This window comes from Brassica napus, chromosome C8 (assembly GCF_020379485.1).
Source record: "Brassica napus cultivar Da-Ae chromosome C8, Da-Ae, whole genome shotgun sequence".
Taxonomy (NCBI): Eukaryota; Viridiplantae; Streptophyta; class Magnoliopsida; order Brassicales; family Brassicaceae; genus Brassica; species Brassica napus.
In genome coordinates this window covers 1,301,530-1,328,616 of record NC_063451.1, presented here as the reverse complement: position 1 = coordinate 1,328,616, position 27,087 = coordinate 1,301,530, and the positions used below count along the sequence as shown (strand labels likewise).

At 38.2% G+C, this 27,087-nt stretch overlaps 5 protein-coding genes and 1 long non-coding RNA gene across 10 annotated transcripts; 5 read left to right on the top strand and 1 right to left on the bottom strand.

The window, feature by feature from the left end:
- The first annotated feature begins 473 nt into the window (after positions 1–473).
- On the top strand, positions 474–4,124 carry LOC106430223 (ubiquitin carboxyl-terminal hydrolase 2). The gene is made up of 3 exons (XM_013870988.3): positions 474–731; positions 1,019–3,617; positions 3,721–4,124. The coding sequence occupies exons 2-3, from the start codon at positions 1,039–1,041 to the stop codon at positions 3,944–3,946; spliced, it is 2,805 nt and encodes a 934-aa protein (XP_013726442.1). The 5' UTR covers positions 474–731; positions 1,019–1,038; the 3' UTR covers positions 3,947–4,124.
- A 112-nt stretch (positions 4,125–4,236) lies between these two features.
- LOC111210578 (MAP7 domain-containing protein 2) lies at positions 4,237–7,446 on the top strand. Of its 2 annotated transcripts, none has more exons than XM_022711058.2 (12): positions 4,237–4,490; positions 4,789–4,921; positions 5,015–5,110; positions 5,339–5,415; positions 5,703–5,782; positions 5,965–6,025; positions 6,234–6,301; positions 6,390–6,471; positions 6,551–6,634; positions 6,711–6,788; positions 6,969–7,088; positions 7,168–7,446. In XM_022711058.2, exons 1-12 carry the CDS (start codon positions 4,323–4,325, stop codon positions 7,342–7,344), a joined length of 1,224 nt encoding a protein of 407 aa, XP_022566779.1. In that variant the 5' UTR covers positions 4,237–4,322; the 3' UTR covers positions 7,345–7,446. The 2 variants fall into 2 exon arrangements, with proteins under 2 accessions (XP_022566779.1, XP_022566778.1); XM_022711057.2 differs by having other exon boundaries at positions 5,012–5,110.
- Positions 7,447–9,316: 1,870 nt separating this feature from the next.
- LOC106367867 lies at positions 9,317–13,191 on the bottom strand. 2 transcript variants are annotated; one of them, XR_007327658.1, is made up of 3 exons: positions 11,886–13,172; positions 11,273–11,807; positions 9,317–11,068 (listed from the first exon to the last, which is right to left on the bottom strand). It is a non-coding gene; the product is annotated as an uncharacterized LOC106367867 (long non-coding RNA). The 2 variants fall into 2 exon arrangements; XR_007327657.1 differs by having other exon boundaries at positions 9,317–11,807; positions 11,886–13,191.
- A 1,721-nt stretch (positions 13,192–14,912) lies between these two features.
- Positions 14,913–17,610, top strand: LOC106424218 (TBC domain-containing protein C1952.17c-like). The gene is made up of 9 exons (XM_013864971.3): positions 14,913–15,379; positions 15,448–15,540; positions 15,618–15,722; positions 15,878–16,030; positions 16,154–16,252; positions 16,339–16,467; positions 16,661–16,840; positions 17,044–17,160; positions 17,275–17,610. The coding sequence occupies exons 1-9, from the start codon at positions 15,077–15,079 to the stop codon at positions 17,437–17,439; spliced, it is 1,344 nt and encodes a 447-aa protein (XP_013720425.1). The 5' UTR covers positions 14,913–15,076; the 3' UTR covers positions 17,440–17,610.
- A 487-nt stretch (positions 17,611–18,097) lies between these two features.
- Positions 18,098–21,330, top strand: LOC106424324 (ankyrin repeat domain-containing protein 13C-B-like). Its single transcript, XM_013865073.3, has 2 exons — positions 18,098–20,167; positions 20,692–21,330. Exons 1-2 carry the CDS (start codon positions 18,632–18,634, stop codon positions 21,055–21,057), a joined length of 1,902 nt encoding a protein of 633 aa, XP_013720527.1. The 5' UTR covers positions 18,098–18,631; the 3' UTR covers positions 21,058–21,330.
- Positions 21,331–22,284: 954 nt separating this feature from the next.
- On the top strand, positions 22,285–25,142 carry LOC106424345 (protein SULFUR DEFICIENCY-INDUCED 2). 3 transcript variants are annotated; one of them, XR_007327656.1, is made up of 5 exons: positions 22,285–22,478; positions 22,558–22,770; positions 22,850–23,005; positions 23,097–24,720; positions 24,867–25,142. XR_007327656.1 is itself a non-coding variant. In XM_013865099.3 (4 exons), the coding sequence occupies exons 1-4, from the start codon at positions 22,392–22,394 to the stop codon at positions 23,514–23,516; spliced, it is 876 nt and encodes a 291-aa protein (XP_013720553.1). In that variant the 5' UTR covers positions 22,285–22,391; the 3' UTR covers positions 23,517–25,142. The 3 variants fall into 3 exon arrangements, 1 of the variants encoding a protein (XP_013720553.1); XR_007327655.1 differs by having other exon boundaries at positions 23,097–24,746; XM_013865099.3 differs by having other exon boundaries at positions 23,097–25,142.
- Positions 25,143–27,087: the final 1,945 nt, after the last annotated feature.

The following is a 27,087-nucleotide window of genomic DNA, read 5'->3' as shown; positions in this document are numbered from 1 at the left end:
TTTCCTGTAGCAGACTGCTGTAGGACTTTTAATTGATCTTTCTAATTGGAGACCCTTAGATAAATAGGAAAATGTACAAAACAATAAGCAAAAATTCATTTAAGGAATTTAATAAATAAAAAATATGAATTTTGTTCATTTGATTTCTCATAAAAATTGAAGAAGAATTTGTTTCTATATAAATTAATTTCTCTAGAAGGAATTTTAAGGAATAGAGTAGCACTGGCATGATAATAATTTGATTAAAAATTCAATTCATTAGGTATAAAATTTGAGAAAGAAAGAGATGACCATAATTTGTTTCCTAAAACATAGGTCACCAATTGGAGTCAATGTACACAAAAATAAGGATTTTATACCTTTTGTAACATTTGAAAAAGAAGCTAAATTCTTAATGTAGAGCGGTATATTAAATTGTTTTAAGACGATTGTAAATTTAGGCCGGTTAAGGATGAACCAACGAAACCTATGCTTAACCAATTGGGTCTTCCCCTCTTCCGAAGCGAATCATTTCGTCGACTCTCTGTCTCCTTTTTAACGGCGGAAGCAACAACGAAGCAGCAGAAGTGATAACCCTCTCTCTCTCTCTCTCTGGCTGTGTTTAATCTTATATGATTAGAGGCTAGATCCCAGTTTTTTCGAGTGTCGATTCTTCTTCAATCCTTTTCATGTGAAAGTCTCCCCAAAGCAGCTTCTCCTCCTTCTTCTATTTTGGGGAAGGGTCTTAGTTGGTAAAATCTCTGGATTCTTCTTTTTACTTTGTTATGATTGCGATAATTGCTTCTGCTGAGCAATGATAGGTTCTAGTTCCTTAGCGATTATGGATCTTTGTTTGATTGTCTCTTCTACTTTCTTTGTGGGTAGTCCTTGGAATCCTTGAAATTTTAATCATTTCGTATAAATTCTTAAAATTTTCTTGGAGCTGAGTATTGATTTTGAAAGTATGTGCACCGTTACATGTAGATGATGTAATGAGAGTTGAGGTACTTACTATTCTATTATTGGCTTTTATTTTCAGTGTGTTGTGGAGAGTAACTCATGGGGAAGAAAGCGAAGAAGAAGTCCCGAACCCCAACTAAGGAGAATCTCTCCAAGAAGGTCTCTGAGCAGCCTAGCGAGACCGGGGAAATAACTGAGGGAGGTTCAGTTCAAGCAGTTAAGGAGAAACAAGCTTGTGTGCATTTCGATAAGGGTCTTAATTTGGATAAACTGTTGGAGAAGATTAAGTCTTCCCGGCAGATTAAGTGTCAAGAATGCAAGGAAGGGGTGCACGGTAAGAGAGGAGCTAAGGAAAAGGGTAATAAGGGGAAACATGCTTTTTCTTCTTCTGCTGCTGACCCAAAAGCTGACAAGAAGGCTATTTGGGTTTGTTTGGAGTGTGGGGCTTTTGTTTGTGGAGGTGTTGGTTTACCCACTGGAGCGCAGAGTCATGTTGTGAGGCATATCAGAGTGACTCGCCACCGGTTGATGATTCAGTGGGAAAACCCTCAGTTAAGGTGGTGTTTTCCGTGCCAGTCGCTTCTCCCTGTCGAAAAAGAAGACAACGGTGAGAAGAAAGATGTGTTGCTGGAGGTTGTGAAACTGATGAAAGAGCGGTCTTTGAACAGTTTAGCTCCATCTGAGGCTGAAGAGGAGAGCTCAGGAAGTGGCAGTATCACTAGTGACATCAAATTACAAGGTGATGTCACCACCAGTGGTATGGGTTACGTTGTGCGAGGGTTAGTTAACCTTGGGAACACATGTTTCTTTAATTCGATAATGCAGAATCTTCTTTCCTTGGATCAGTTACGCGATCACTTCTTGAAGGAGGATGCGTCTGGTATCGGTGGGACTCTTGCTTGTTCCCTGAAGAAATTATTTGCGGAAACGAAACCAGAAGCAGGCTTAAAGAGTGTGATAAACCCCAGAGTCTTTTTTGGGTCTTTCTGCGTTAAGGCGCCACAGTTTAGAGGATACGACCAGCATGACAGCCACGAGCTGCTACGCTGTTTGCTAGATTCCTTGAGCACCGAAGAATCAGCCTTGAGAAAGAAGCGTGGTGTTTCTGATAACGATGAGAAATCTACTACTCTCATTGAATCTGTGTTTGGAGGCGAAACGTCGAGCATTGTTTCTTGTATGGAGTGCGGTCACTCCTCAAAAGTCTATGAGCCGTTCTTGGATCTTTCTTTACCAGTACCGTTCAAGAAAACACCTCCTAAGAAGCAACCAACCGTTTCTCTAGCAAAGAAAGCTAAGCTTCCACCAAAGAGAGTCGCTAAGCATGTGTCCAAAGTAAGTAAAGTGTCGAAAGTCCTCCCAAGTAAGGCTCTGTTGGATCCGAAATCTCCGGGAAAAGGTGCGGTTGTCCCAGCTGATCCGGATGCTTCCTCTTCCAGTTTTGCGCCAGTTGATAATGGTACGGTTTCAGATAACAAGCAGGGCTCGGAAAGTGTAACGCAGAGTGATAGTGTTTTTGATAACTTCTGGTTGGATGTTATTGGACCAGAACCCTTTGGAGATGAGACGAATGTGGATACGGAAGATAGTGTCAGTGACAAAATCACAACTACTGAGGCTAATCAAATTCTTCCAGGTCCAGATAATTCTTCCAACACCTCAACTTTGGAAGGTAACACAGAGAGGCTGATGCAAGATAATGACGAGATTATAAAGGCAGAAACCTTCTTGGATGATAAAGATGAACAAGCTACGCAGCATGATGAAGGCACAGCTACAAGCGGTGTTTCTACTGAAATCAATCAAGCTAGTTTCATTGGTTGTGATCCTGGTTTAGGGGAAAGTTCATCCTCGGTGAATCCTTGGGATGAGGAAGAGCTTCCTTTGATGGTTGCAGATTCGCAAGTTCTGTACATGCCGTACAAAGAAAACATATCCTATGATGATAAACCAGCTGTGGAAGAAGGCGAGGGTGAGGCATCATCATCTTCATTTGTGGCTGGTGATCATGAGCCACCACAAGACAATGATTTTGTTGGTTTAGGGGGTTTATTTGATGAGCCTGAGGTTACCGAAGGGCCTGTTGTTTTTGGACCTCCTTGCAATCCTGAAGCTTCTTCGGGAGGAGCTGGTTTTATGGCGTTCAGCAGCGAGTCTGATCCTGAAGAAATAGATGATTCGGATTCGCCGGTGTCTGTAGAGAGGTGCTTGGCTCATTTCACTAAGCCTGAGATTTTGTCTGACGACAACGCTTGGAACTGCGAGAACTGTTCAAAGAACCTGAAGCTCCAACGGTTGAAGGAAAAGAGGAAATCCAAGAAAGATGAATCGAGATCAAGCAACACCAGCAACGGATGGGTGAGTGAAAATGAAGATGTTTCAGCAATGAAGCAAGATCCAAGTGATGGTTCTAGTAGTGTCAAGGATAATGGGAAAGAAGCTATGAGTTCTAACTCAGCTAATGACAGTGAAAGTGAAGATGAAAGCGAAGAAGATTCCGAGAAAGTGATAACAGTGAAAAGAGATGCAACTAAAAGAGTACTTGTGAACAAAGCTCCACCTGTCTTAAGCATACATCTAAAGCGATTCAGCCAAGACCTGCGTGGGAGGCTAAGTAAGTTAAATGGTCATGTTGCTTTCAAAGAAGTCATCGATCTTCGACAGTATATGGACTCAAGGTAAATCATCTCCTCTCTTCTACATTTTCCGTTTTTTTTTTCTTTCTAAAACTCAAATCTCTTCACAATATGAACTGTTTCTTTGTTCTTTTACTCACTTCAGGTGTAGTGGAGAAGACTCGCCAGTCTATAGATTGGCTGGACTGGTGGAGCATTCAGGGACGATGAGAGGAGGTCACTATGTGGCGTATGTTAGAGGAGGTCAGAAAGGTAAAGAGAGTGTGTGGTATAACATAAGCGATGCACATGTCCGTCAGGTTTCGTTGGACAAGGTTATGCATTCAGAAGCGTATATCTTGTTCTACGAACGGATCTTCACACAAGACTAAGATTATTTTTGTTGATCTCCATTATACTGAAAAAGGAAAGTTTTTGACGATCACATTAGATCAAATACCATTAGTTTTGTTTTTTTTTATACAATGTTATGGAGTTACATATGTACAATTATCAGAAACATGTCTGAAAAATATAATTTTTCCAAATATTTATTCAAAAATTTATATACTGTGACAAGAAAAGGTTAAGGAGCGGGTTAAGCAATATGAACCGGCCAATTTAAACCAATACTTGCGTACTGAAAGCTAAACCGATTAAATCAATTTCATTCGATGTGAGAACCGGAAAACTGAACCGGCCCTACGCCTTCCTCTCTCCCCCAAGCAACCATTAAAAGGAAAGACATGGGAGAGATAGTAGGGAGGCATGGCAGGAGTATCGCTAGAGTGTGGTGATTGTGGCGCGTTGCTGAAGTCAGTGGAGGAGGCTCAGGAGCATGCGGAGCTCACATCTCACTCCAATTTCGCCGAGTCCACTGAGGCGGTGCTCAATCTCGTCTGCACTACTTGCAGCAAGCCTTGCCGCTCTAAAACCGTACGGATCTTTCGATTTTTCATTCGCTTCTTTTATGAAATTGAGATCTTGATTAGATTAGGCTTTTACTTTCTCTTTTGGAGTTGACTTGACTTTGTGAATGAAATTGAGTCTTTACAACTGATTTGATCTTAATTAGAACACAAAGTTGACAACTTTATACCTCATAGCCCATTCTTGGTGATCTCTGCTGATGTATTCGTAGTTTGATTACTTGTGGATCGTTGGCTTCCGCAATTTTTGTACGCGTTTCATGACTACTTTATTATTTCTGATTTCTTTGTAATACGATGTGAAGGAAAGCGATTTGCATACGAAGAGAACAGGGCATACTGAGTTTGTGGATAAGACAATGGAGACTGTAAAACCCATCAGCTTGGAAGCTCCCAAGGCTGCTATGGAGATTGCCAACCACGAAGATGCTGCTGAAGGTACATTGTAAATGCTAATTCTCATATCTGTTGCATGAGTTTCTGAATGTGACTTAAACGTTGTTTCTTATGGTCGTTATCTCTTTCCAGTAGAGATGGTTGTTCCAGACGTTGACAAAAACATTCTCGAGGAACTTGAAGCGATGGGCTTCCCTAAAGCTCGTGCTACCCGAGCACTTCACTACTCTGGTCAAAATCTCGCGTTATTCCCTATTGATTGAGTGTTGTGCTTACTAGCTTGATCGTGTGTAGCTTACATCTTTAACACCTCTCATTTATCTCAGTGAAGCATGTTAATTTATACGTAGAAATTTGAAGATTTGACTTCTTGCATCTGAATCTTGAAGTTCTTTTGTACACTGTTATATTCTTCTTCGTTTCACTTTTTGTAACATAGTTTGAGCTTCATTCCTTCAGGTAATGCCAGTCTTGAGGCTGCAGTTAATTGGGTGGTGGAGCATGAGAATGATCCTGACGTAGATGAAATGCCAAAGGTTGGTTGTCTTGTCACTATTTTGGTTTTCAGCAGAATGTCTTTTCTGAACTGTTTTTTTTCTTATTGATAATTGCTATCTAAATCATGGTTTTTAGTTCTTGTTTCAACTTGAAAAAGTGTTTTATTTTCCTGAATGTGATGTGACAATAATTCTGTCAAATATTTTTCTTTTTTCGTTTTTTAACAAATCTTATATCACCTTGTGCATATATATGTTCTTAAGATTACTTCATTGCTTCTTTGACTGTAAGTGTAATGTCTTTGCTGTTGACTGTGTTTGCCTAGGTACCTGCTAACTCTAATGCTGGACCTCCTAAACCTGCTCTTACACCAGAAGAAGTGAAGATAAAAGCACAAGAACTAAGGTCATATGAGTATTCTCTTTTTTCAGTACATGTTCATTTTATTTTGTAGCGTGCGCCAGGGACTGAGACATCACTACTTATGCTTTTCGTTTTTTTTTGTCAACTAGTATCAAGACAAATGTCTACACTTCGATTAATATTGGTTAACTGAATCCTCTTTTATGTGCTGTTCCGCATAATAGGGAACGTGCACGGAAGAAGAAAGAAGAGGAAGAAAAACGGATGGAACGTGAAAGAGAGAAGGTTTTCTCTTGATCCTTTTATAAAATGTGTTATCTGCATTTTTACTTATTGATGGTTCAACAATGCTTGTTCTGTTCTGTTAAAATTAACTTTTGCTCTACTGGCTGCAATTGCTGTGCAAGTATCTAAAGTGCAATAAGCATGGTAGAATGTGTTGAAACTGTCAGCCCCCTTTTGTATCTTTTAACATGTTAATTTATTGGTTCAGGAGCGAATTAGGATTGGCAAGGAACTTCTAGAAGCAAAGCGGATAGAAGAAGATAACGAAAGAAAACGGTTTGTTTCTTCTACTTATAGTGCCAGGCTTGTCAGCTCCACTATTATTTGTTTATTCAAGTAAATACTTATTGGTTGTGTTTTTCAGTATAATCCTTTTGCGTAAAGCCGAGAAAGAAGAAGAAAGACGGGCTAGGGAAAAGATCCGTCAAAAAGTTGAAGAAGACAAGGTATAGATTTACATGCCTTTTGCATTACATATATCTTTCTCAATAAAACCTTGTAGACTCATTTATACATTATAACAAGGCTGAAAGAAGGCGGAAACTAGGATTGCCTGCGGAAGATCCTGCCGCTGCAAAACCCTCAGTGCCAGTTGTGGAGGAGAAGAAGGTAAACGTTTTCAAAAAGCAAGTTATAAATATCCTCTCCTACTATGTGCTTAAGGAGACTTTTTTTTTTTTGGCAGAGTTCATTGCCTATTAGACCCGCCACTAAGACTGAGAAAATGAGAGAGTGCTTGAGGTCGCTTAAGCAAGCCCACAAGGTAAATGCATTCAGTATTTATATCAATCTACACAGCAAGTAGTCTTTTGGTAAGAGAGGAAAAAGGTTCAGGGATATAATCAACCATTAATTTGTCTTGTGGAAGTGTTTCAATTGAAATTTAGGTGGGAGGATCAAGTTAAACTTTCACTAAAACAGTGATGACTTGTTGTTGGTTCAGGAGGAAGATGCTAAGGTGAAGAGAGCGTTCCAGACATTGCTGACATACATGGGAAATGTCGCTAAGAATCCAGATGAAGAGAAATTCCGGAAAATTAGACTCACCAACCAAACGTTTCAGGTAAAACAATAGTATCTTTACTCGATCAGTCATTGGTGGTCCAGTTTCTTACTAATCATGGTTCTTGGGATGAAAACAGGAGAGGGTTGGTTCACTGAGAGGAGGCATAGAGTTCATGGAGCTATGTGGGTTTGAGAAAATGGAAGGAGGGGAGTTCTTGTTCTTGCCAAGGGACAAGATAGATCCAGCCGTTATCAACTCAGCTGGAACAGAGCTCAATTCCGCCATCAACAACCCTTTCTTTGGTGTTCTTTAAACCGCTGCATTTTCTTCTTCTCTCTCTTTGGAGTTGTGTTAGATTATGAAACTAATCAAAATTCAGCAATCTTATATATAATAATAAGGCACTTACTATGAATATTACTGGCAAGTGTCATTCTTGTTTCTTCAACAATTCAATCTTAAGTCCCAATGTTCTTATATATATGTAATATAATAAGTTTTATAAGCTGATATTTTGTAAGAGGCGATTTTGAGATGTTTATATACGTGTGGTTGTGAAATGTATTATTGAAGAAGACAACGGGACACATGGGTGTTGTATGTGAAGCAATAGCTATCACATGAGAACAAATGCCACTCGCCAAGGTTAACAGGGTCCATCTCTTTCTGATGGTTAAAGCTTCTGTGTTTGTAGGGATCCCTGTGTTTGTATATAACTTCATCAATCATAGTTACTAGGTGTCTTCCTACACCATGTGCAGTAAAAAATTTTTAAATATTTTTTAACAGATAAATATAAATTATATTTTAAAATTATATTTTATTAATATTTTAATTTTTTTTTTCGTATCAATATTTTAATATAAATTTGATTTAATTAAACATAAAAATTATATTTAAGAATATGCATGTATATATTTAAAATTATAATCTTAGATAGATTTTTCTATCTATTTATTTTAATTAAATATATTAAATAAATTTGTAAAAGTTGCATAATTACTAAAAATTAAAATTAAACAATATTTATAAAATTTATAGATATATAAAAAAATAATGATTTTACGATTAAATTTTTATAATTTTCTAAAAAAAATTGTATACATTATTGAAAATTTTAGTAATAAAATTGTATAATTTAAAAATATATAATTAAATTATATTTTCGAAATTTATAATGTTATATTTGAATATATTTATTTTAATGATGATTTATGAGTTATTCCCATATTCTAAAAAAAATTCCAAAAATATAAATTGACATTAAATGTAATATATGAGTTATTACTATATTTTAAAAAATTACCAAAAATATAAATTAACATTAAATGCAATTGTCCATGTCATATTAAGCTATAAGACATGACATCAATTTCAGTAGTCATGTCATATTTGTTTTGTGAAATTGATTGTAGAAATGACATGTGGCAAAATCACTTCGCAAATATAGTCTAGGGGATTGTTGCCTCGTGTTGTTTCCATTAGTTACCATAAATACTATAATCCACATTTTTAGTAGTGTCCACAAATATCAGTTTTGCGGAAATGTGTTTCTTCTAGCAATAAAAACGAATATTTATGCTTAATTATAAACGCCAGAGGGTTTGTCCGGGCTACGCCCAAATTTTTTCTTATAATATTATTAAGTTGAATTAAACTTGCCATGCTAATTTCTAGTTAAAGTGTATTGTAACTCTTGTTATATGTATAGATCAGAGGTTTCCATTTTTAAAGAAGGGTTATGGTTGATGTTATTGGATTCAACTGTTGTTATATTATTTTTGTTAATGATGCTATGCGCGGTTTGTATATCTGAATTTTCAGTTTTTATCTTATTACACTATATATTATCTTGTTGTTATTTTATTCTCATGTCACCTATTTTGATCTTATATATGGTATGATGTGATTTTTGTATTTTTTCCATTTCCGTTTGAATCTTGGAGTAGTATATATTTTTAAGAATTAGTTTAAATATTTTGAATGGTATTTTGACCACCAGTACTAATTAATGTTTGATTAGTTTTGAAATTACTCGTCAAAACGGATTTGGAGAGAAGAGAAATGGAAGAGGTGGAAGTCAGAAAGGTGGGCGAAGAACGAATTAGGGTTAAGACAGTAATATACATCTATTGAGTATGGTTTTAGTATTATTACTGTGAATCGTTGACCTCTTTGGTTGCTCATCATAGATATATTAGCAACACAACATGCTTGTTAACAGGTACCTACGTTAATGCAATGTTGACATCAGAGCTGAACATTCATAAAGCTACGGACAATCAAAGACACGTCAACATTACTTTAATTATTTAATTCTTTAAGAGAAATTTTCAGAAAATCCAAAGAACCAAAATTCAAAGTAGGGAAAATATATGGATATAATAAATTAAAATGAGACAAAAGCTAAGTGGAGTTGACGGTTTGATAGCCTTGATACTATCACTCACGTGGGCGTTTGCGGGTTTTGTCGTTGCCTGCAGTCTGCAGAACCTGGCTGATTTGCTCCATCATTTCCTAGTGCTATCTTCGCCGCATCACCAGCGGAGCTGGAAAATGCTATTGGTTGTCCAGATTTGAGATCCACGACTGGAGCTTTGTTCCTGTTGCCACTCTACAAAACAGTGGGACATTAAATCAGAACAAAGAGTGTGAAACGTAGATTACCACACCTCTACCTGAGGGCCAAAGAAGAGGTTGTCACTAATGGCAGAGAAGGTGAATGTGTGGTGGTTGGAGGTGAAATTATATGGAGTTACACGTAGCTGAAAATGTATCCATTACCAGCTAGCTCCTCAAGGCATTTTGGTAGCTCCATTCCTCCCACTGCCACTAATCTGTAGTAGGCTTGGCGTTTGTGGGGGCATTTAGAGTAAGAGAAAAAATTTTAAAACCAATCTAAGAAGTTAAAACGTATCTATGCAGGAGCCAGACTTTGCTTCTTTCTTGATGAGTTTGATCATCTCCCTGTCAAAGACAACAAAAGTTGCACTTTCCTTTCCGTCATCAACAGCTAGTTAACACAGAACAGCAGAGAGAGTACGTCAAACGTGCACATATATTCAAATTAGGGTGTTCCTTTAAATATGGATCGGGAAGAACAGTACATACCCGATGACCTCGGTGCGTTAGGAGAAACACATCTGTTGCACCAGAGAGATTTTGCGAGCTTCCTGTTACAACCTGTGCAAGATACAAACGACAAGCCATTTTGCTGGACGACTCCCACAATCTGAGCCTTACAGAGAAAATCAGCTTCTTCTGTCTTCATGGGGAGAAAAGTCCTAACATTACTTGTTACTATTTTGAAGCCACATAGGAGTACTAAAGATTGTTGAAAGCGTGAGTTTTACCTGTTCACTGGAGTTGGCAGTGAACGTGTGAAGTTCTCCAATTGATACGAACTCTTTTTTTTTCCTTCCATGGTATCAACTCGGGAAAGACCTCCGCTGCAGCACCACAAAGCTGCATGGAGGAAGTATGTTTCGAAAAGATTAACAGATATTGAAATATGAGTTGTAGTGAAGGCAGTATGTGGGAAAGATTAGCACATTTAAGCGTGGCCAAGACATGATCTTAATATGGCTGGTAAGACTTGATTTACCTGTTTGTAAACTTTTTGGTAGCATGAATGGTGTTGTCAAAGTAAAATTTTGTTGCTGGTGTTGAGTTTAGATAGAGTCATAGAGATTACCTGCGTAAGCCCAAGTGTTTCTTAGATGATGTTATTAAGTAAAATATAATATATAAGTATGAAAAATACTTTTTTGGCAGGAAAATATAACTATGAACATATTTTATTCTTTAAAGTAGATAACCATACCTCCAAATATTTTTGGATTCACCGTGGTGAATTCCATTCCATTACACCACAACGGAATTATTTGAAAGAAAGAACTAAATGAAATAAGGATCAAAACTATTTAAAGATGAATTCATGGCTTACGGGTCAGTGAGGAAACAGACGGCAAGTCGAGTTGTTGCTGCAGAGTTGTTCAGATCAGAGCCTTGAACGGAAAGGATTTGGACAACTACATCTGGAAGTGGATGAATTGTTCAGCGAATCAATACGTAATATAAGTAGATTTAGTTGAATTTTAATATGCAAACGTTAATTTAAAGCTATACAGGGAGTTCTAAGGTTGATCACAGTATTGAGCGTGAAGTTGTTAACTGATTATTGAGTATTGATTAGACAGAGATTGAATATATTATTCCAGAGAAAGAGAAGATGTCGATACATGTTCATCTAGTAAGAGGAGGCTGATTCCCACAAATTCATCATTCTTCTTGATGTTATGTGAATCCCAAAGGCAGAGGAGGCGTCCGACTGAAACAATGTTTATTGCATTTAACTTTATGCCTCGAAATTTCAAATTTAATAGAACATGTAACGAAAATAGAGATACAAATGAACATTATACGACTACATGAGGAAACAAAATTAGCTCCATAGACCTCGGCTCTCCTTTCTCCACCGCCTTCGAAAACCAGTGCAACGCCTTGGTGTGATCACGCCTTAACCCTCGCAGACCAAAGTAGTAGAACAGTTCAATCTTGTACATAGCCACAGCATTGCCTTTCTGCGCTTGATACTCCAATATCTGAAAATCCTCATCCTCCTCCCCTCGTGATTTCCTTAGAGCGCCTTTGTTTTCTTCAATCCCGCTGTGGATCCTAGTTGGTTCCACCACGGGAGAGTCCCTTTGAGATCAGGAAGCTATTCACAACGGTTTCTGCTAGTTTAGCATATAGTTTCACAGCCTTATCATGCATCTGCAAACACAAGGGAGAATCAAATAACAAATTCTAAAGCTTAACTCAAAAAAAAAAAAAAAAAATCTTATAGCTTACATCTTGTCGCAGATACGTGAAGGCAAGTGTCATCTTTGACTGCATGTTCCCACCTTCAGCAACAAAGTTATGGTGAAGGAAGGATTTGCTTTTGCTTTTCTCCCTCTTCATCCCCATCCCGTAGACGAAGCTCATCAGCGACTGCGAGTGCGGATCTCCGGATGAAGAAGCCGCCTCTATCTCCTCCACCACTTCCTCCGTCAACCTATCGAAAGTTTCGTCGCCACGAGCCGGGATCGAGCTCCTCTTCGGATTTGGGTTCGGATTCGCCGAATTCGTCGAAGTTAGAGGAGTCTCCGACTCCGGGATCGTCGCCGCCGCTGTTGAGATCGTCGTTGGAGAGGACGAGGACGACGGGAAGCGCGTGAACACTACGATCGACGCAATAGAATAAAGTTACAGATAGAACAACGATTACATAGCCTGAGATTCTCATTCTTCCTCTTCCTCCTCCACCTTCTTCGTCGTCGTAGATTCTCAGTGATCAGATCGAGTTTCAGAAGGAGATGACTCGGGAGAGAAAGAAAGAATATGAAAGGGGTAGTTTTTTTTTTTTTTTGAAACACGAAAGGGGTAGTTACATAGTGAATTGGAAGAGTCAGAGTAGAAGGGTAAAATGTCCAAGAAAGAGATGGGTTGTTCTTTACAGGGCCACTTTCAATTTTGTTCAACCCAAATTAGTTGTATTCTTTGTCAACAAAACAAAGGTGTGACGTGGCAAAAATACAGTTTTTCATTGGTTGATTTTTTGTGCCTACGTGGACACTCTAAAAGGAGTTCATATCCCCTTTTAATATTGTACTAGGATAAGACCCGCGCCTTGCGCAGGGTTAGACAATGAAGTTGAGATTTTTTAAACTGGACATGATTCAATATTTTGAACATCCAAAGAAACCGTACATGGGTAATGTTTTTTAAAAAAAACATCCAAACCTTAACATCGCACAAAACCATATCAATGGTCTCACCACCACCACCAGTTGTTTGTTTCCACAATCGAATAACCTTCACCTTGATCGTCCAGCTGGTTTTGAACGGTTTCAAATCGACAATAGAAGTAACAGATGACATATTTTGTGAATCGATTGTTTGTTCTTATTGGCAGTGTTGCAATATGATGTGCTCAACCAATGGTGAAAACCGATCTTTTTTTATAGTAATATATTTTAGGTTAAATGAGTCGATGATTAAGAAAAAATCTAATATTGCATTTAGGGTTTGACTGGTTCAAACGCAGCGGTTGTGGTTGCGGCTGCGGGAGTTTGTGGATGCGGGCGGTTGCGGTTTCTAGCGGTTTTAAGAGATTTGTACGACTGGTACTGCGGTTAAAAATTGGTGTGTTTGCGGGTGACTTATGACTGGTTAACTACCAAATGCGGTAATAGTCAAATAATAAATTAACAATATTTAAATTTAATATAATTATAAAAATATCAAAAATCATAAAATTATAATAAATATAAAATTTCTATTTAGAAAGTTATAATTTTAATTTTTGAAAATTTATTGAAATTGTTTTTATTATAAAATTTTATAATATTAATTAAAATATAATAGATATATTTTAATATTTTCATAATTTCAATTTAATTTTTTTATTAAATATTTTTACTTTTGTATATATATTGTTTTAAAAAAAAATAAAAAAATTTTACCCTCCCGCAACCGCCCGCAACCGCAAACGCTAGCTGGAGCCAGCTTTTGAATTTATGAGATTCGGAGCGGTTTGAGGCGGTTTAAAGCGATTTGAGTGATTGTTGCAAACCTCCGACAACCGCTACCAACCGCAAAAGCTGCGTTTGCGGGTGGTAGCGGGAAAACGAGTCGCCCCCTTAATAAACATTAACTAAATTCCCTTAAAAAAATTGGAATGTTTTACCTTGGTGAGAAAGTTTTCCATTTTACTTAGGGACTTGCCGTCATAGATTTTTTTAGAACCCTCTAGCAAGTAAAAATATCTTTTCTAGTAAAAATCATACCATTATTATTATTATTTTTTTTGTAAAAAAGCCATAAAAATCATACCATTATTATTACATATTTAGTTTTCCGTAAGTGCTCCAATCTATATTTAATCAAGCCTTGGGGATTAAGTTTTACCATATTCAATTTATTTTTCCATATCCTTATAATTCAGAAGTGTGCATGCCAAATTTATTCAACTTTCGACGATAAACCATGTCAAAATCCCGGTTTGCGAGAATTCAAATGATACTCATACCGACTGTTTTATTTCACATATGGTTCGGTTCTAATTAAAATTATAAACCGGCCACCAGCTATACCTTGATCAAAACTCTGTTATTTACAAAACACTATTGACATAACTTCTATGGTTTCTTTCCAACTTGTTCATTTGATTGTGTATTTTTAATTAGAACCAGATACATGAGCACTTAATCCCAACGTCTGACTTAGACACGATACATGACGCCATGGCAACCAACTATCGACAGTTCCATGGTCTACGCTAATTATTGTTCATGACGTCTTCTTAGCAAACTATTCTGAGTAATAAAAGCTTCAGAACCATACGGATTACTTTCGATAGACGTGGCCACGAGACAGTATCAACTTTACTGTATGAATTTTTTTTATTAGGGATGAAACGCTTCGTTTATACAGTGTTTGATCGTTTTTAAATTATGTGTTTCTTTCGTTATATTACATGAGCTTTTTTTTAAATATCGATGGATATGGTCACATTCTCTAGCATTTAATCATGGACTCACCAATTTCTCAATTGATTATGCAGCTGACACGTCACCTTAATTAACATCCTAATTGATTGACACGGCTATTTTTTTAATTAATACAAAATTGAGGTTACAATTTTTCAAATGTTACTCAATTAATATATAATAGATATTGATTTCCCAATCAAACGGGAAAAATTTGAGAAATAAAAAGAAAAGGGTTAAATGTGTGCAGAATCAGTAATATCGAGGGCAACTCCATAATTAAATACTAATTTGTCCGTGACTTGTTCATTTACCATAAGGCCCCTCTATCTCTCTCTTTCTTTCTTCTCATTTCTCTGAGAAGAGAAAAGAAACATTTTTACGAACTTCGATTTCCACAATCACCGACTCGCGGAGTCGAATTGATAATCTTCTCGATACTCTCTGAAACTTGAATCTCTCGCCACTCTCAATCGATTGATCGATCCATCAATCAATACCTAGGAAGAAATGGTGAGGAAGAAGGTGCCGGAATGGCTCAACAGCACCATGTGGTCTACTCCTCCTTCTCAACCGTCGTCTTTCAACGACGATTCTACTCTCCTCCGCCATTCCCCCGCCACTAAAATGTCGTCGATGAAGAAGGAAGAGGCGGAATCGATTTCCGTTACTCCTCCGCCTTCCACCGCTTCTTCGGTTCCATCTCGTAGACCGAGGAACAACGGTAGCAGTATCTCCGGCGAATATGGAAGCTCGAGTGTTGCTCCTTCCTCGGCGGAGGACTTCTCCCGCCAGGCTCATCTCTCAGCTGAGGTCAATTGCAACCTATTATCAATTTCAAAATCTTTGATCACAGATTCTGATTTTGGTTTTGATTACAGTTATCGAAGAAGGTGATTAATATGAAGGAACTGAGGAGTCTTGCTTCACAGAGTTTGCCTGATTCTCCTGGCATCCGTTCTACTGCCTGGAAGGTCTTTAAGAGTCTCTATAATTTGATTTGCATGTAAAAAAACTTACTTAGGCAAGATATGATTTATCTTTGTTGCAGCTTTTGCTTGGCTACTTGCCACCTGAACGTTCACTCTGGTCATCTGAGTTGAAACAAAAGAGATCACAGTACAAGCATTATAAAGATGAGCTTCTGACTAGTCCTGTAAGTGGTCATGCTCTTTACTTTCTTGCCTATGAGTTGTTATTGTCAAGTTTTCAAGTATTTTGGATTATGAAAGCTTCTTTCTTTACACAGCTATCTTTTTTTTCTTGAAAATGTGTGTTGTTGTACCTCTAAATTGATTATGTGGTAGTTAGTCAGAAATCACATGGAGATTGGTGAGGTCAAAGGGGTTTGATAATTACGAGTTGAAGAGTGGAAGCCGATGCATGCTTTCCCGATCCAGAATCACTGACGAGGACCATCCTTTAAGCCTAGGGAAGGCAAGCGTCTGGAATACATACTTCCAGGTACCATATCTTTGCATCCCTTCTTTGTTTTAAGGCCTCTGAACATTACTTGAGGACCGGATTAAAGGCTATGGTGTTCAATTTGTTCACCAGTTCTTACATAAACTCTTTTTATTGATACAGGATATTGAGACCATAGAACAAATAGACAAAGATGTCAAGCGTACACATCCAGATATTCCCTTTTTCTCTGCTGAGTCATCTTTTGCGCGTTCTAATCAGGTGACCTTTTTGTGTTCTCTTTAGCAAATTCTCACATATATTGTTTGGTTCATCAAGCTCAGTGACGTTTCCGTTTACATGTCTAGGAATCTATGAAGAATATATTGCTTGTGTTTGCCAAGTTAAATCAAGGAATCAGATATGTTCAAGGGATGAACGAAATTTTGGCACCTATCTTTTATGTGTTCCGTAACGACCCTGATGAAGATAGTTCAGTAAGTACTCTCTTCTTCTTCTTCTTCTTTTTTTTGCTACCTTTTGAACTACTTTGACAGGATAGGGTATTCAATTTCAAGATATCAGTGCCAGTCTTAGAAGTTCTTTTTGTGTGTGATCTTTTGTTATTTAACCATGTGTTTACTCTTATCTTATGAGCTGTTTTGTATTAACTCTATTCAAATCATGCAGTCTCATGCTGAAGCTGATGCATTCTTCTGCTTTGTTGAACTGTTGAGTGGGTTTCGTGACTTCTACTGTCAACAACTTGACAATAGTGTGGTTGGAATCCGATCCGCAATAACAAGGCTTTCGCAACTTGTTAGGAATCATGATGAGGAACTTTGGCGACATCTTGAGATCACCACGAAAGTAAGACATTTTTTTCTCTCTTCCTCTCTGTTGTATCTGTTGTGGCATCTATATTTGTCATTCTGTGACGGAAGTTCTAAATACCCCGATAGCTAAGTCATGTGAACAAGCTTACTAGTGGTCTTGTTCTCTGATCTAGACATAGTAGAAATGGATTATACCTTGTGAGATGGCTGACATTGTATAGTTTCTGTGGTTTATAGGTAAACCCACAGTTTTATGCATTTAGGTGGATCACTCTCCTCCTTACACAAGAGTTTAGTTTCTTCGACTGTCTTCACATATGGGATGCACTCTTAAGCGACCCCGAAGGTCCTCTGGTAAGATTTGCCAAATCCATAGATGCACAAGACCCAGTTATTGTCTGTTACATCTTTTTTTTTTTACTAATGTTGGCTTGAATGATAGAACTCAGTTAGCTTTTATCGTTGCAGGAAAGCTTACTGGGGATATGTTGTGCGATGCTGGTACTGGTGAGGAGGAGGTTGATCGCTGGAGATTTCACATCGAATATGAAGTTACTTCAACATTATCCAACTACCAACATCAGCCATCTCTTGTATGTAGCTAATAAGCTTCGTTCCAAAATGTTAGTTTAAAGTCTTTCCTTTTTCCCCAACTTTTGAGCAAACCAACTGCATAGTTACATATACAAAGCTCTGTTTGTTTTTTACATGGCCCATCTGTTTCGGTCGTTTAAATTTTTATTTTTTTTGTTATAATGTTGTTTTCTTTGCGAAAGATAAAAGTTTAATGTCACTATTCACTAACACGCAGTCTACATATTCATCACAGTACTTTGACAAGTACTATATGACAATGTACTTCTTTGGAGATTTGTTTAATGGCGAAGTAGGAGAGGAAAAAACACGAGTACAATAAATCATTTATTGGGATAATCAAGCTACCAATTGCCCCAAAACCAATTACTTTGGCGGTTTCTTAATGAACTATTCGAGGATATGTCCTCTCTTTTCTTTCGGTTAATTTTGGCTTTTACTGCATCCAATTTAAAATATTACTATTGTTTAGTGTATAGTATAGTACAAAAAAAATCACCAAACTTATTAAATTACAAATGTTTCATTTCGATTCTAGTAATTTGTTTTTAATAACTTTAATTAATAATATAACATTATGCTAATTTTATTAATTTATATTTATTACATCTACTTAGAGTTATTAGTTTATTACTATTTTTGTCCTAATATCTTTTGAGGAGCTTTTAACGGTTTTATCAAATCTAATAACTCTTTCCAGATATATTCCATGTAAAACTTTTCCCGACCGGACTTTGAATCTTTCGCACTGGAGACAGCGAAAGGAACCGTGTCCACCTTCCGTTCCTCTTATATTCCTTTCTTCCCAAACTTCACATCTCATCTTCTCTCTTTGCCTTTAGATCTCTAACTTTCTTGTCGGGTTGGGTTTTTCCCGATCCGGGTTCGGATCTGATTCCCCTGAAGCAACGAATCTCTCTAAGTCTCCTTTTGTTTTGCCTTTCAGGGAAAGTCTAGAATAGTTTCTCTTCCAAGAGGGATAAATAAAAAAGAGTCCTTTTACTTCCTCTGTAGCTGATTAGCTTCAATCATCTTTGATCTGGGTATAGTAAAAAAAAAAAAACTTTCCTTTTTTAGCAAATTGTTTCTGGGCTTGTGGAACAACTTCATAGGCGTTAGTTTGAATGCTTGAATCTGTTAAAAGTTGTCGAGTTTAGGACATTTGTGATGGGGACATGAGTTTAGGGTTTGTCTTTGTGAAAGATTGAGTCTTTTGTTTGTTATATTCAATATGGCAAGCAACATTGATGTTACCAAGTATGGTCACAGTCCCGTACACTACGCCGTCGTCACAAGAGACTACACCCGTCTCAAGAAACTACTCTCCTCCCTCCCCAAGATGCGGGACCCATCCGAGGTCAAAACCGAAGCAGCTTCCGCATCCGAAGAGACAAAAGCCGACACCATCGCGTCCCTCATAGACAGACGCGATGTCGTCAACCGAGACACCGCCCTCCACCTAGCCGTAAAGCTAGGCGACGAGACCTCAGCAGAGATGCTAATGTCCTCCGGAGCTGACTGGAGCCTCCAGAACGAGCAAGGGTGGAGCGCGTTGCAAGAAGCTATCTGCTGTAGAGAAGAGAGGATCGCTATGATTATAGTAAAGCATTATCAGCCTCTTGCTTGGGCTAAATGGTGCAGGAGGTTGCCTAGGCTTGTGGCTACTATGCATAGGATGAGAGACTTCTACATGGAGATCACTTTCCATTTCGAGAGCTCGGTGATACCTTTTATCTCCAGAGTGGCTCCCTCTGATACTTACAAGATATGGAAGAGAGGTGCTAACCTTAGAGCTGATATGACGTTAGCTGGCTTCGACGGTTTCAGGATACAACGATCGGATCAGACTATACTCTTTCTTGGTGACGGGTCTGAAGACGGTAAGGTTCCTTCAGGCTCTCTACTTATGATCTCGCATAAAGATAAGGAGGTTATGAATGCGTTGGACGGTGCTGGCGCGCCTGCCACCGAGGAGGAAGTGCGTCAAGAAGTGGCTGCGATGTCGAAAACGTCCATTTTCAGACCGGGGATCGATGTTACTCAGGCGGTTTTGTTTCCCCAGTTGACGTGGAGGCGGCAGGAGAGGAGCGAGATGGTTGGGAAGTGGAAGGCTAAAGTGTATGATATGCACAATGTGGTTGTTAGTATAAAGTCTAGGAGGGTACCCGGCGCGATGACCGATGAGGAGCTTTTCTCGAATGGTAATAATAATCAAGGGGACGAGACTGAGGGGGAGGATCTTGGTGATGTGTTGACTGAGGATGAGAGGAAGCAGCTGGAGTTAGCTCTCAAGTTGGATTCGCCGGAAGAATCTTGTGAGGAGAGGGAGGTGATGGTAACAGATGGGAACGGGTGTTGTAAACAGGAGAAGAAAGGTTGGTTTAGTGGGTGGAAGAAACGAGAGGAAGGAGGAGGCAAAAGAAGTAGTGTTCCTCCGAGGAGTTCGCTTTGTGTTGATGAGAAAGTGAGTGATCTTCTTGGGGAGGAAGGAAGAGAGATTAAACCGGGCAGGCACTCGACGGTTGAGAGTGTTGTGAGAGATGATTCATCAAAAGCTTCAACATCGGAAGGTAAGAGAAAGGAAGGGAGCAAAGAGAACGAGTACAAGAAAGGGCTTAGACCGATTCTTTGGCTCTCTGAGAGGTTTCCGTTGCAGACAAAGGAGCTTCTTCCGTTGCTTGATATCCTTGCAAACAAAGTTAAAGCAGTTCGGCGTTTAAGGGAGCTTATGACTACTAAACTACCATCCGGAACATTCCCTGTCAAGGTCTGTTGTAAACCTTTAATGCTCACTATCATCATATTAGTCAGTATTGTACTTAGACCTGCGGCTTCGGGTAGTTCGGTTTTCAGGTAGTTCGATTTGACTAAAACTTCGCCAAATTGAACCGTTAAAAGTTTGGTTTCAAAAAGTTTTAGCTAGTTCGGTTAAATTTTTGGTTTAAATTGAATAAAATTCGGAAAATTTTGGTCAATTTTGGTTATGCCGGTTTGGATTTTGGTTAGTTCAGTTCGGTTATTTCGATTCGGATTTTAGTTAGCTCGGTTATTTCGATTCGGTTAGTACTTTTCGGTTCGGTTAAAAATCCCAGCCCTAATTGTTTGGTTTTGCAGTTAATTCGGTTAAATTTTTGGTCTAAAGTGAATAAATTTGGAAAATTTCGGTCAATTTATGTTACGCCGGATTGGATTTTGGTTAGTTTGGTTAGCTTGGTTATTTCGATTCGGTTAGTACTTTTCGGTTTGGTTAAAATCCCAATACTCATTTCAGTTATATTTTATATTACACAGGTTGCTATTCCGGTGATACCTACGATTAGAGTACTAGTTACATTCACAAAGTTTGAAGAGCTAGAACCTATTGAAGATGAGTTTGTAACGCCACCATCAACCCCTACTTCTCCGGTGAAGAACAGTCCTAGAGAGGAAACACAGGCCTCATCAAGCTCATCCTCCTCATCATGGTATCAATGGATGAAAACACCTAGCCAACGTCCATCAACAAGCTCAGGAGGGTTTAATAATGGTAAAGGCGAGAACGATCAAGACCCTTTTGCAATTCCAAGGGGATATAATTGGATAACAGCTGAAGAGAAGAAAAAGAAGGTCCAAGAGAAGAATAAAGCTAAGAAGGGGAAGTCATCTCAGAACAGCTGAAGAAACCACAAGTAAGAAAAAAAATATTGAAATAGGAAAATCTAGCAGATTATAATATAGTGGAGGGGGAAAATAGAGGAATGATGTGGATTTAATGTTGTTGTGACTTTATATATATGCTTATGATTCTTTCTTTTGTCTTTTGGTTTTAAATCGTTGGAGATGATTATTAACTCTGTATCATCATCTTGAAATAAGCTGTAGTTGTTGGTATGAGATGATGATATTGTCATTGGATTATACAGATGCCACAATGTTTTGTTTTAGCATTTACTGCATTGGATTATACAGATGCCACAACCCAAGATTAATGTCCTTGTACCGGACTAATGTAAACCGGGAATTAACCGTTCTCATGAATAACCAAAGTTAACCAGCCGAGTCTAATGTATGTGTATAGAGATTTACCTGATGTCAAACTCTTGAACATGAGCAAAGTCTTTGCCGTGAGCATCAGGCCAGCTTACTTTCCTCTGTTATGTGTATAGTGGAATCTTTTTTTTTTTTGTGTGCAAAAAGTATAGTGGAATAATCTTAAGATTTAAGACCAGGATTATCGGGAGTTTTAGGAGGGGTTTTTAGGTGGGGGGGCCACAGGAAAGGGGGAAAATCGGTCACGGGGAAGGCAAAATAAGGATCGATTTTTGGTGAGTTTTTCAACTGTTTGCGGGCCCCACCGACACGTGGTGGCCCGCAATTAGTTTATCTATTAAAAAAAAAAAAAAAAAAAAAAAAAAATAAGGATCGCATAAGAAACGCATAGCGTTAATCATGCTCTAAGAACAAACCGCTTGTGCTTTACACCGAACATTTCAGCAAGTCAAAAAAATCCAGACGGTGCGCAAAATCATTGAACACACTTTCTTCATTTTTCATTTTTGACTTTTAGAGATCCGTCAACTTCTACTAGCGTCGCTGCTTTCTAGAAAACGGTGGGAAAAATAATTAAAAAATCTAGAGATATGGTTTGGTGTAACATATTCATGAGGATAACTACAAATATAGATTTAAAAAATGGAAATGGAAATATTCAAAATAATACGACCCAACTAAAAAAATCAAAACAGGAAGTGTGAGAATAATGGGGACGATATGTGACGTGGCGACGTTCCATAGGTTTTAAAAAACGACCAACCCGCGGTATTACAGATCCAGTTGACTATAATGAACCAAGACGAGTTCCCGTCTTGGTTCTTTCTTCTTCTTACACAATATAATTATTTCCTCAGACAGAACGGTGTTACCGCTTTTAGGAGAGAGAGATAGAAGAGAGAAAGTTTTGTTTCTTCATTTAGAATCTTGGATAGAAAGAAAGAAAGAAAGATTGTTTTGTGATGATGAGTCTGAGAAGACAAGACTACAACGTTGTTCATAAGCTGCCTCACGGTGACAGTCCTTATGTCAGAGCCAAACATGTTCAGGTAAAATCATAAACGATAATCTAAAATTGATTTGATTGGTTCTTAAGTCTGAAACTGAAACTTTGACATGTTTGGTCAGCTTGTGGAGAAAGATGCGGAAGCAGCGGTAGAGCTGTTCTGGAAAGCGATTAAAGCGAGAGACAGAGTGGACAGTGCTCTTAAAGACATGGCTTTGCTTATGAAACAACAGAACAGAGCTGATGAAGCTATTGATGCTATTCATTCCTTTAGATATCTTTGCTCGAGACAAGCTCAAGAATCACTCGACAATGTCCTCATCGATCTCTACAAGGTATAAAACATTCAGACCAACACCACTCTTGTCTTGTTATTATTGTTAAGACATTAAAATTGTAACTGATGTCGAGCAGAAGTGTGGGAGGATAGAAGAGCAGGTTGAGCTACTGAAGCAAAAGCTTTGGATGATATACCAAGGAGAAGCGTTTAACGGCAAGCCGACAAAGACAGCTAGATCTCATGGGAAGAAGTTTCAGGTCACGGTCCAGAAGGAGACATCTAGGATCTTGGTATGATTATCTCACTAATCTTTAGTTTTGATTAGATTTATTTAAGTTTATTGAAGCTAATGGGCTTATTTGAATGAAACGTGTGTTACAGGGAAACTTGGGATGGGCTTATATGCAGCTAAGGGACTATACATCGGCAGAAACCGTGTACCGTAAGGCTCAAGCGATTGAGCCAGATGCAAACAAGGCTTGTAACCTATGCTCATGTCTCATCAAGCAAGGGAAGCTTGGTGAGGCGAGATCGATTCTCTTTCATGATGTATTAGAGAAGAAAGAAGGGTTTGATGATGATTTGAGGTTGAAGGTTCGAGTTCAAGAGCTGTTGAGTGAGCTAGAGAGACGGGAAGAAGAAGAAACAGATGTTTTAGCTTCTGTGGAATGTGAAGTTGGTATGGATGAGATTGTTGTTGTGGAAGGGTTTGTGAAGGAATGGAGGAGGCCTTTTAGGACAAGAAGAAGACTTCCAATTTTTGAAGAGATCTTACCACTGAGAAATCAACTAGCTTGTTGATGCATATGATTCTCTGTGCTTTTGGATACTGAATAGGAACTTCTTTTTTTTTTTTTTTTTTTTTTGTGTAGAAGAATGTAGTGAATATAGTTTACTTCTTGTAAACTGTTTTGGTGTCCTTCACTTGTTATCACTGTGATGTCAAGTTACATACTCCAAATAGAAACATTATTAGTTAAGACTGAGCAGAATGGTTTAGTGGTACCATTCATTAGTATAGTTTGTGTATCTCTAGGCTATCTACTTTAGTTAAGGAGATGCTCAGTTTTGAGAAATTTGATTCTCACAAAAGCTTTGATGAGTATTGGGAGTATCAATTGCGGACCAGTGTGCTAGTTGCTGGTGATGTCTTTCCATCATCTAGTTTAGATGTGGATTACATCGTTATCTATTTGTCCATGTATGTTTAAGTGCTTTACCTCGAGAATTTGAAAAAGAACAAGAGAATTGCAAGTGTGAATGCAGTGAGAGACCAAGCTACTAGCTAATTGCTTTACGACGGGTTTCTGATCAATTTCTGAGAACATATGATTTTTGTGATAAATCAGTATTCTCTGTAATTTGTCGTAAATTAATGTCGGTACTTTGTCATATAAACTGACAAAAGTTCGTCGCAGTTCTCTCGGTTCGGCATGTCGGCAACTGAACTGTTTCCAACTTTACTTGAACAACGCAGTAATCTGATTCAGATTGAATAGCTTCAGATTTTGTTTTAATCAAGTAAAAGTTATGAATCTGGAAGTAAACTCATTTCAGCCATTTGTAAACATTAATCGATTTCGTTGTGATCCCAAATCTCTATTTTCCCAATTTGATTTCCCTTGATATCTTCAAAGACAGTACAAAATTGTAACACGTGGCCAAACTAGATGTGTCGTTAAGAAAAGAAGGGTCCGGATGCAGAGCTATAAAAACTTTTTGTTTAGATAATAAAATAGGAAAAGAAGATATAAAGCACTATAATATTTCTATCTCGCTCCTATATTTTTTTTCCTTCAATCTCTGTCAAAGAGTTGGTCTTCTGTTGCACAACGGTGTGAAGCGATATCTTCACGAGCTTGTTCTGGATTCGGCTGGCCTCCTCGCAATCGTTCTATCTAGTGATCTCTGCCGCCGGTTTGCAGGGTTTAGTTCCTGTTTCGGACTGGGAATTGGAGGAGGTGGTGCTGCTGCTGTTGGTACTGATTATTCCAATGTGGTCCCAGTTAGTGTGCTCTTTGCCTCTTCCTAGTAAATTCGTTTTTCTTTTTCTCCTCTTTCCTTCTTCCCCTTCCTCTGTTTATTTTATTTAGTGCTTTCAGATTTGTTTTTTCTTTAAACTGACACCACCGCCGCCTCAATTCCTTGCAGTGCCACCATCACCGACGAAACTCCCTCCACCGCCATTGCTGCTGCTCCACCTCCACCATCACGGCGACCGTCGCATCCTACACCAACACAGTCGCATATCAACGATTATTAATTAGATTATAAGTTTTTTTTTTTTTGTTTAATTTTATAGAACTTTTATTTTTAATTTGTTTATTTGTAATATATATTTGATAATTTGAATTTTAATATTATTGTGAATTTTATTTGTATTTCATTAAAAAAAATATATATATATATTTGTTTGTCGGAAGATCATCGCTAATCTTTTTTGGAAGTTCATTGGGATCTTCCGATCACTTTCCGATAATAGTTCCGACAAAATTTGTTAACGGAACGTACCGACTAACTTCCGACAAACCGAGATTTCCGAGACCCAAACTCCGACTAAAATTTGATTGTCAGGAATCTCCGACTAAAATTTGATTGTCAGAAAGTAATAGGTAATGACCATTACCGACCAACTGCCGATTAATACGCTCGTCGGAGTATAAGCTTTATTCTTGTAGTGTAACGGTATAACGATCATCCTCAATTTACCACTTGTTAGATAATTTGTAAGAGAACTAGAAGTATAAATAAATAGATTACAGCGTTCAAAGTAAATAAATAGATTATCAAATGCGTTAATTCTCTTTTAAGCTTCTCAGCCTGTAGTCAGCCATAATCATTATAAGACTGACCAGTGCCAAATGCCAATTGTCCATTATATATTGTTGTCGTTTCTTTCGGTTATTATGCTATGATTTTTTATGACTAGTTTCCAACCAGTTTCCATGATTTGACTGTCTTTTTTTAAACACTGATTGATTACCTAAGAATGAACACAGAGGATTACATCAAAATCTGAAACAAACCTGGAAAGTTATATCTAAAATAATAATACACTTTTTCATACATTTGACTGTCTTTATTCGGACAATTTGGTTTGTTGGATAATTTACTTACTTCCCAATATTTTATATTTAATAAATTTAATATATGATTTTTCAGTTATATTTTATGGTTTGTAATATCATGTATTGGTGTAGGTTTTTTATTTGATTTGGTTTCATTTACAAGCTTGGATAAAATGGCCAAGCTTATTTAGGCAATATTATTTGTTGATAGATAAGTATTATCAATGAGGATTGGTTTCGCCGTTCTAGGGTTTAGGCGATAATATAGGCGATTCCGAAGCTGTAACCCTTCCGACAAGCAACGACCGCCAAGAGGGAGACTACCACACTCTTCTCATTACCGGTGTCCTGCGAAGAGTGCAGACTATTTTGGATTTCTTAGAAACCTTTTCGTAACAAGTTGCGAGCCTTTCCACCGCTTTGATGTGTTTCCGTTTTAGACAAGTTCTACACCTTGCTCTGTGATTTACTGTCACAGTTTCAACCTCGGATGAATCGACTTATGAGAAACCGTGGTAAGGATGAGACGTCGCGTCTGATGAGGAGAAGGATCCAGGAAGAAGAAGAGGAAATCATACGGGTCCAGCTTTTGATAATTCTGATCTGATAGAAAAGTTCAAACTCACCTTGGTAGGCAGGATGTTCCACGAGGATGGTAGGAGAGTGGAGGCCTTATTGAAGCACAATGCCCAAGCGTAGAATCTGGGACGTTGAAGGTAGGGTTCGGGGGACAAACCTTGGAAACAATAAATTCCAGTTTGATTTCGATAAGGAAGAGGACTTGCTCAAAGTTCTACAGCGCCAGCCCTGCCACTTTAACAATGGAGCTTTTCTCTAGAGATGGATCCCAACTATCAAAGAAGATTTCCCAAACACTCTTTCTTTTTGGGCTGTGGTCTCGGGAATCCCAAGCCACTATAAAAAGGAAGAGACTTATCAGAGTGTTGGAAAAACTTTGGGGATCTTCGAGAAAGCAGATGTGGAAGGAGGACGTGTGCGCATCTGCATCAATGGAGACCAACCTCTGAAGTTTGAATGCAAAGTAGGCTTTGATAATGGAGATGTTGTCAAGGTTAAAATTCAATACGAAGACCTCTACCGGCATTGCTTTACTTGCAAAAGGATCTCCCATGAGGAGGGTACATGTCCTGAGCTCACTGATGGACAAAAGGAAAGAAAAAGAGTGGCTAGAATTGATCAAATGGAAGCAGAGGAGCGAGCCAATCGAGAAGCCTTCTCGACTCCCCAACGTATCAGATTGGAGTCGCAACGTAGGGTCTCTCCTGAGACCAAGAGGGGCAGAG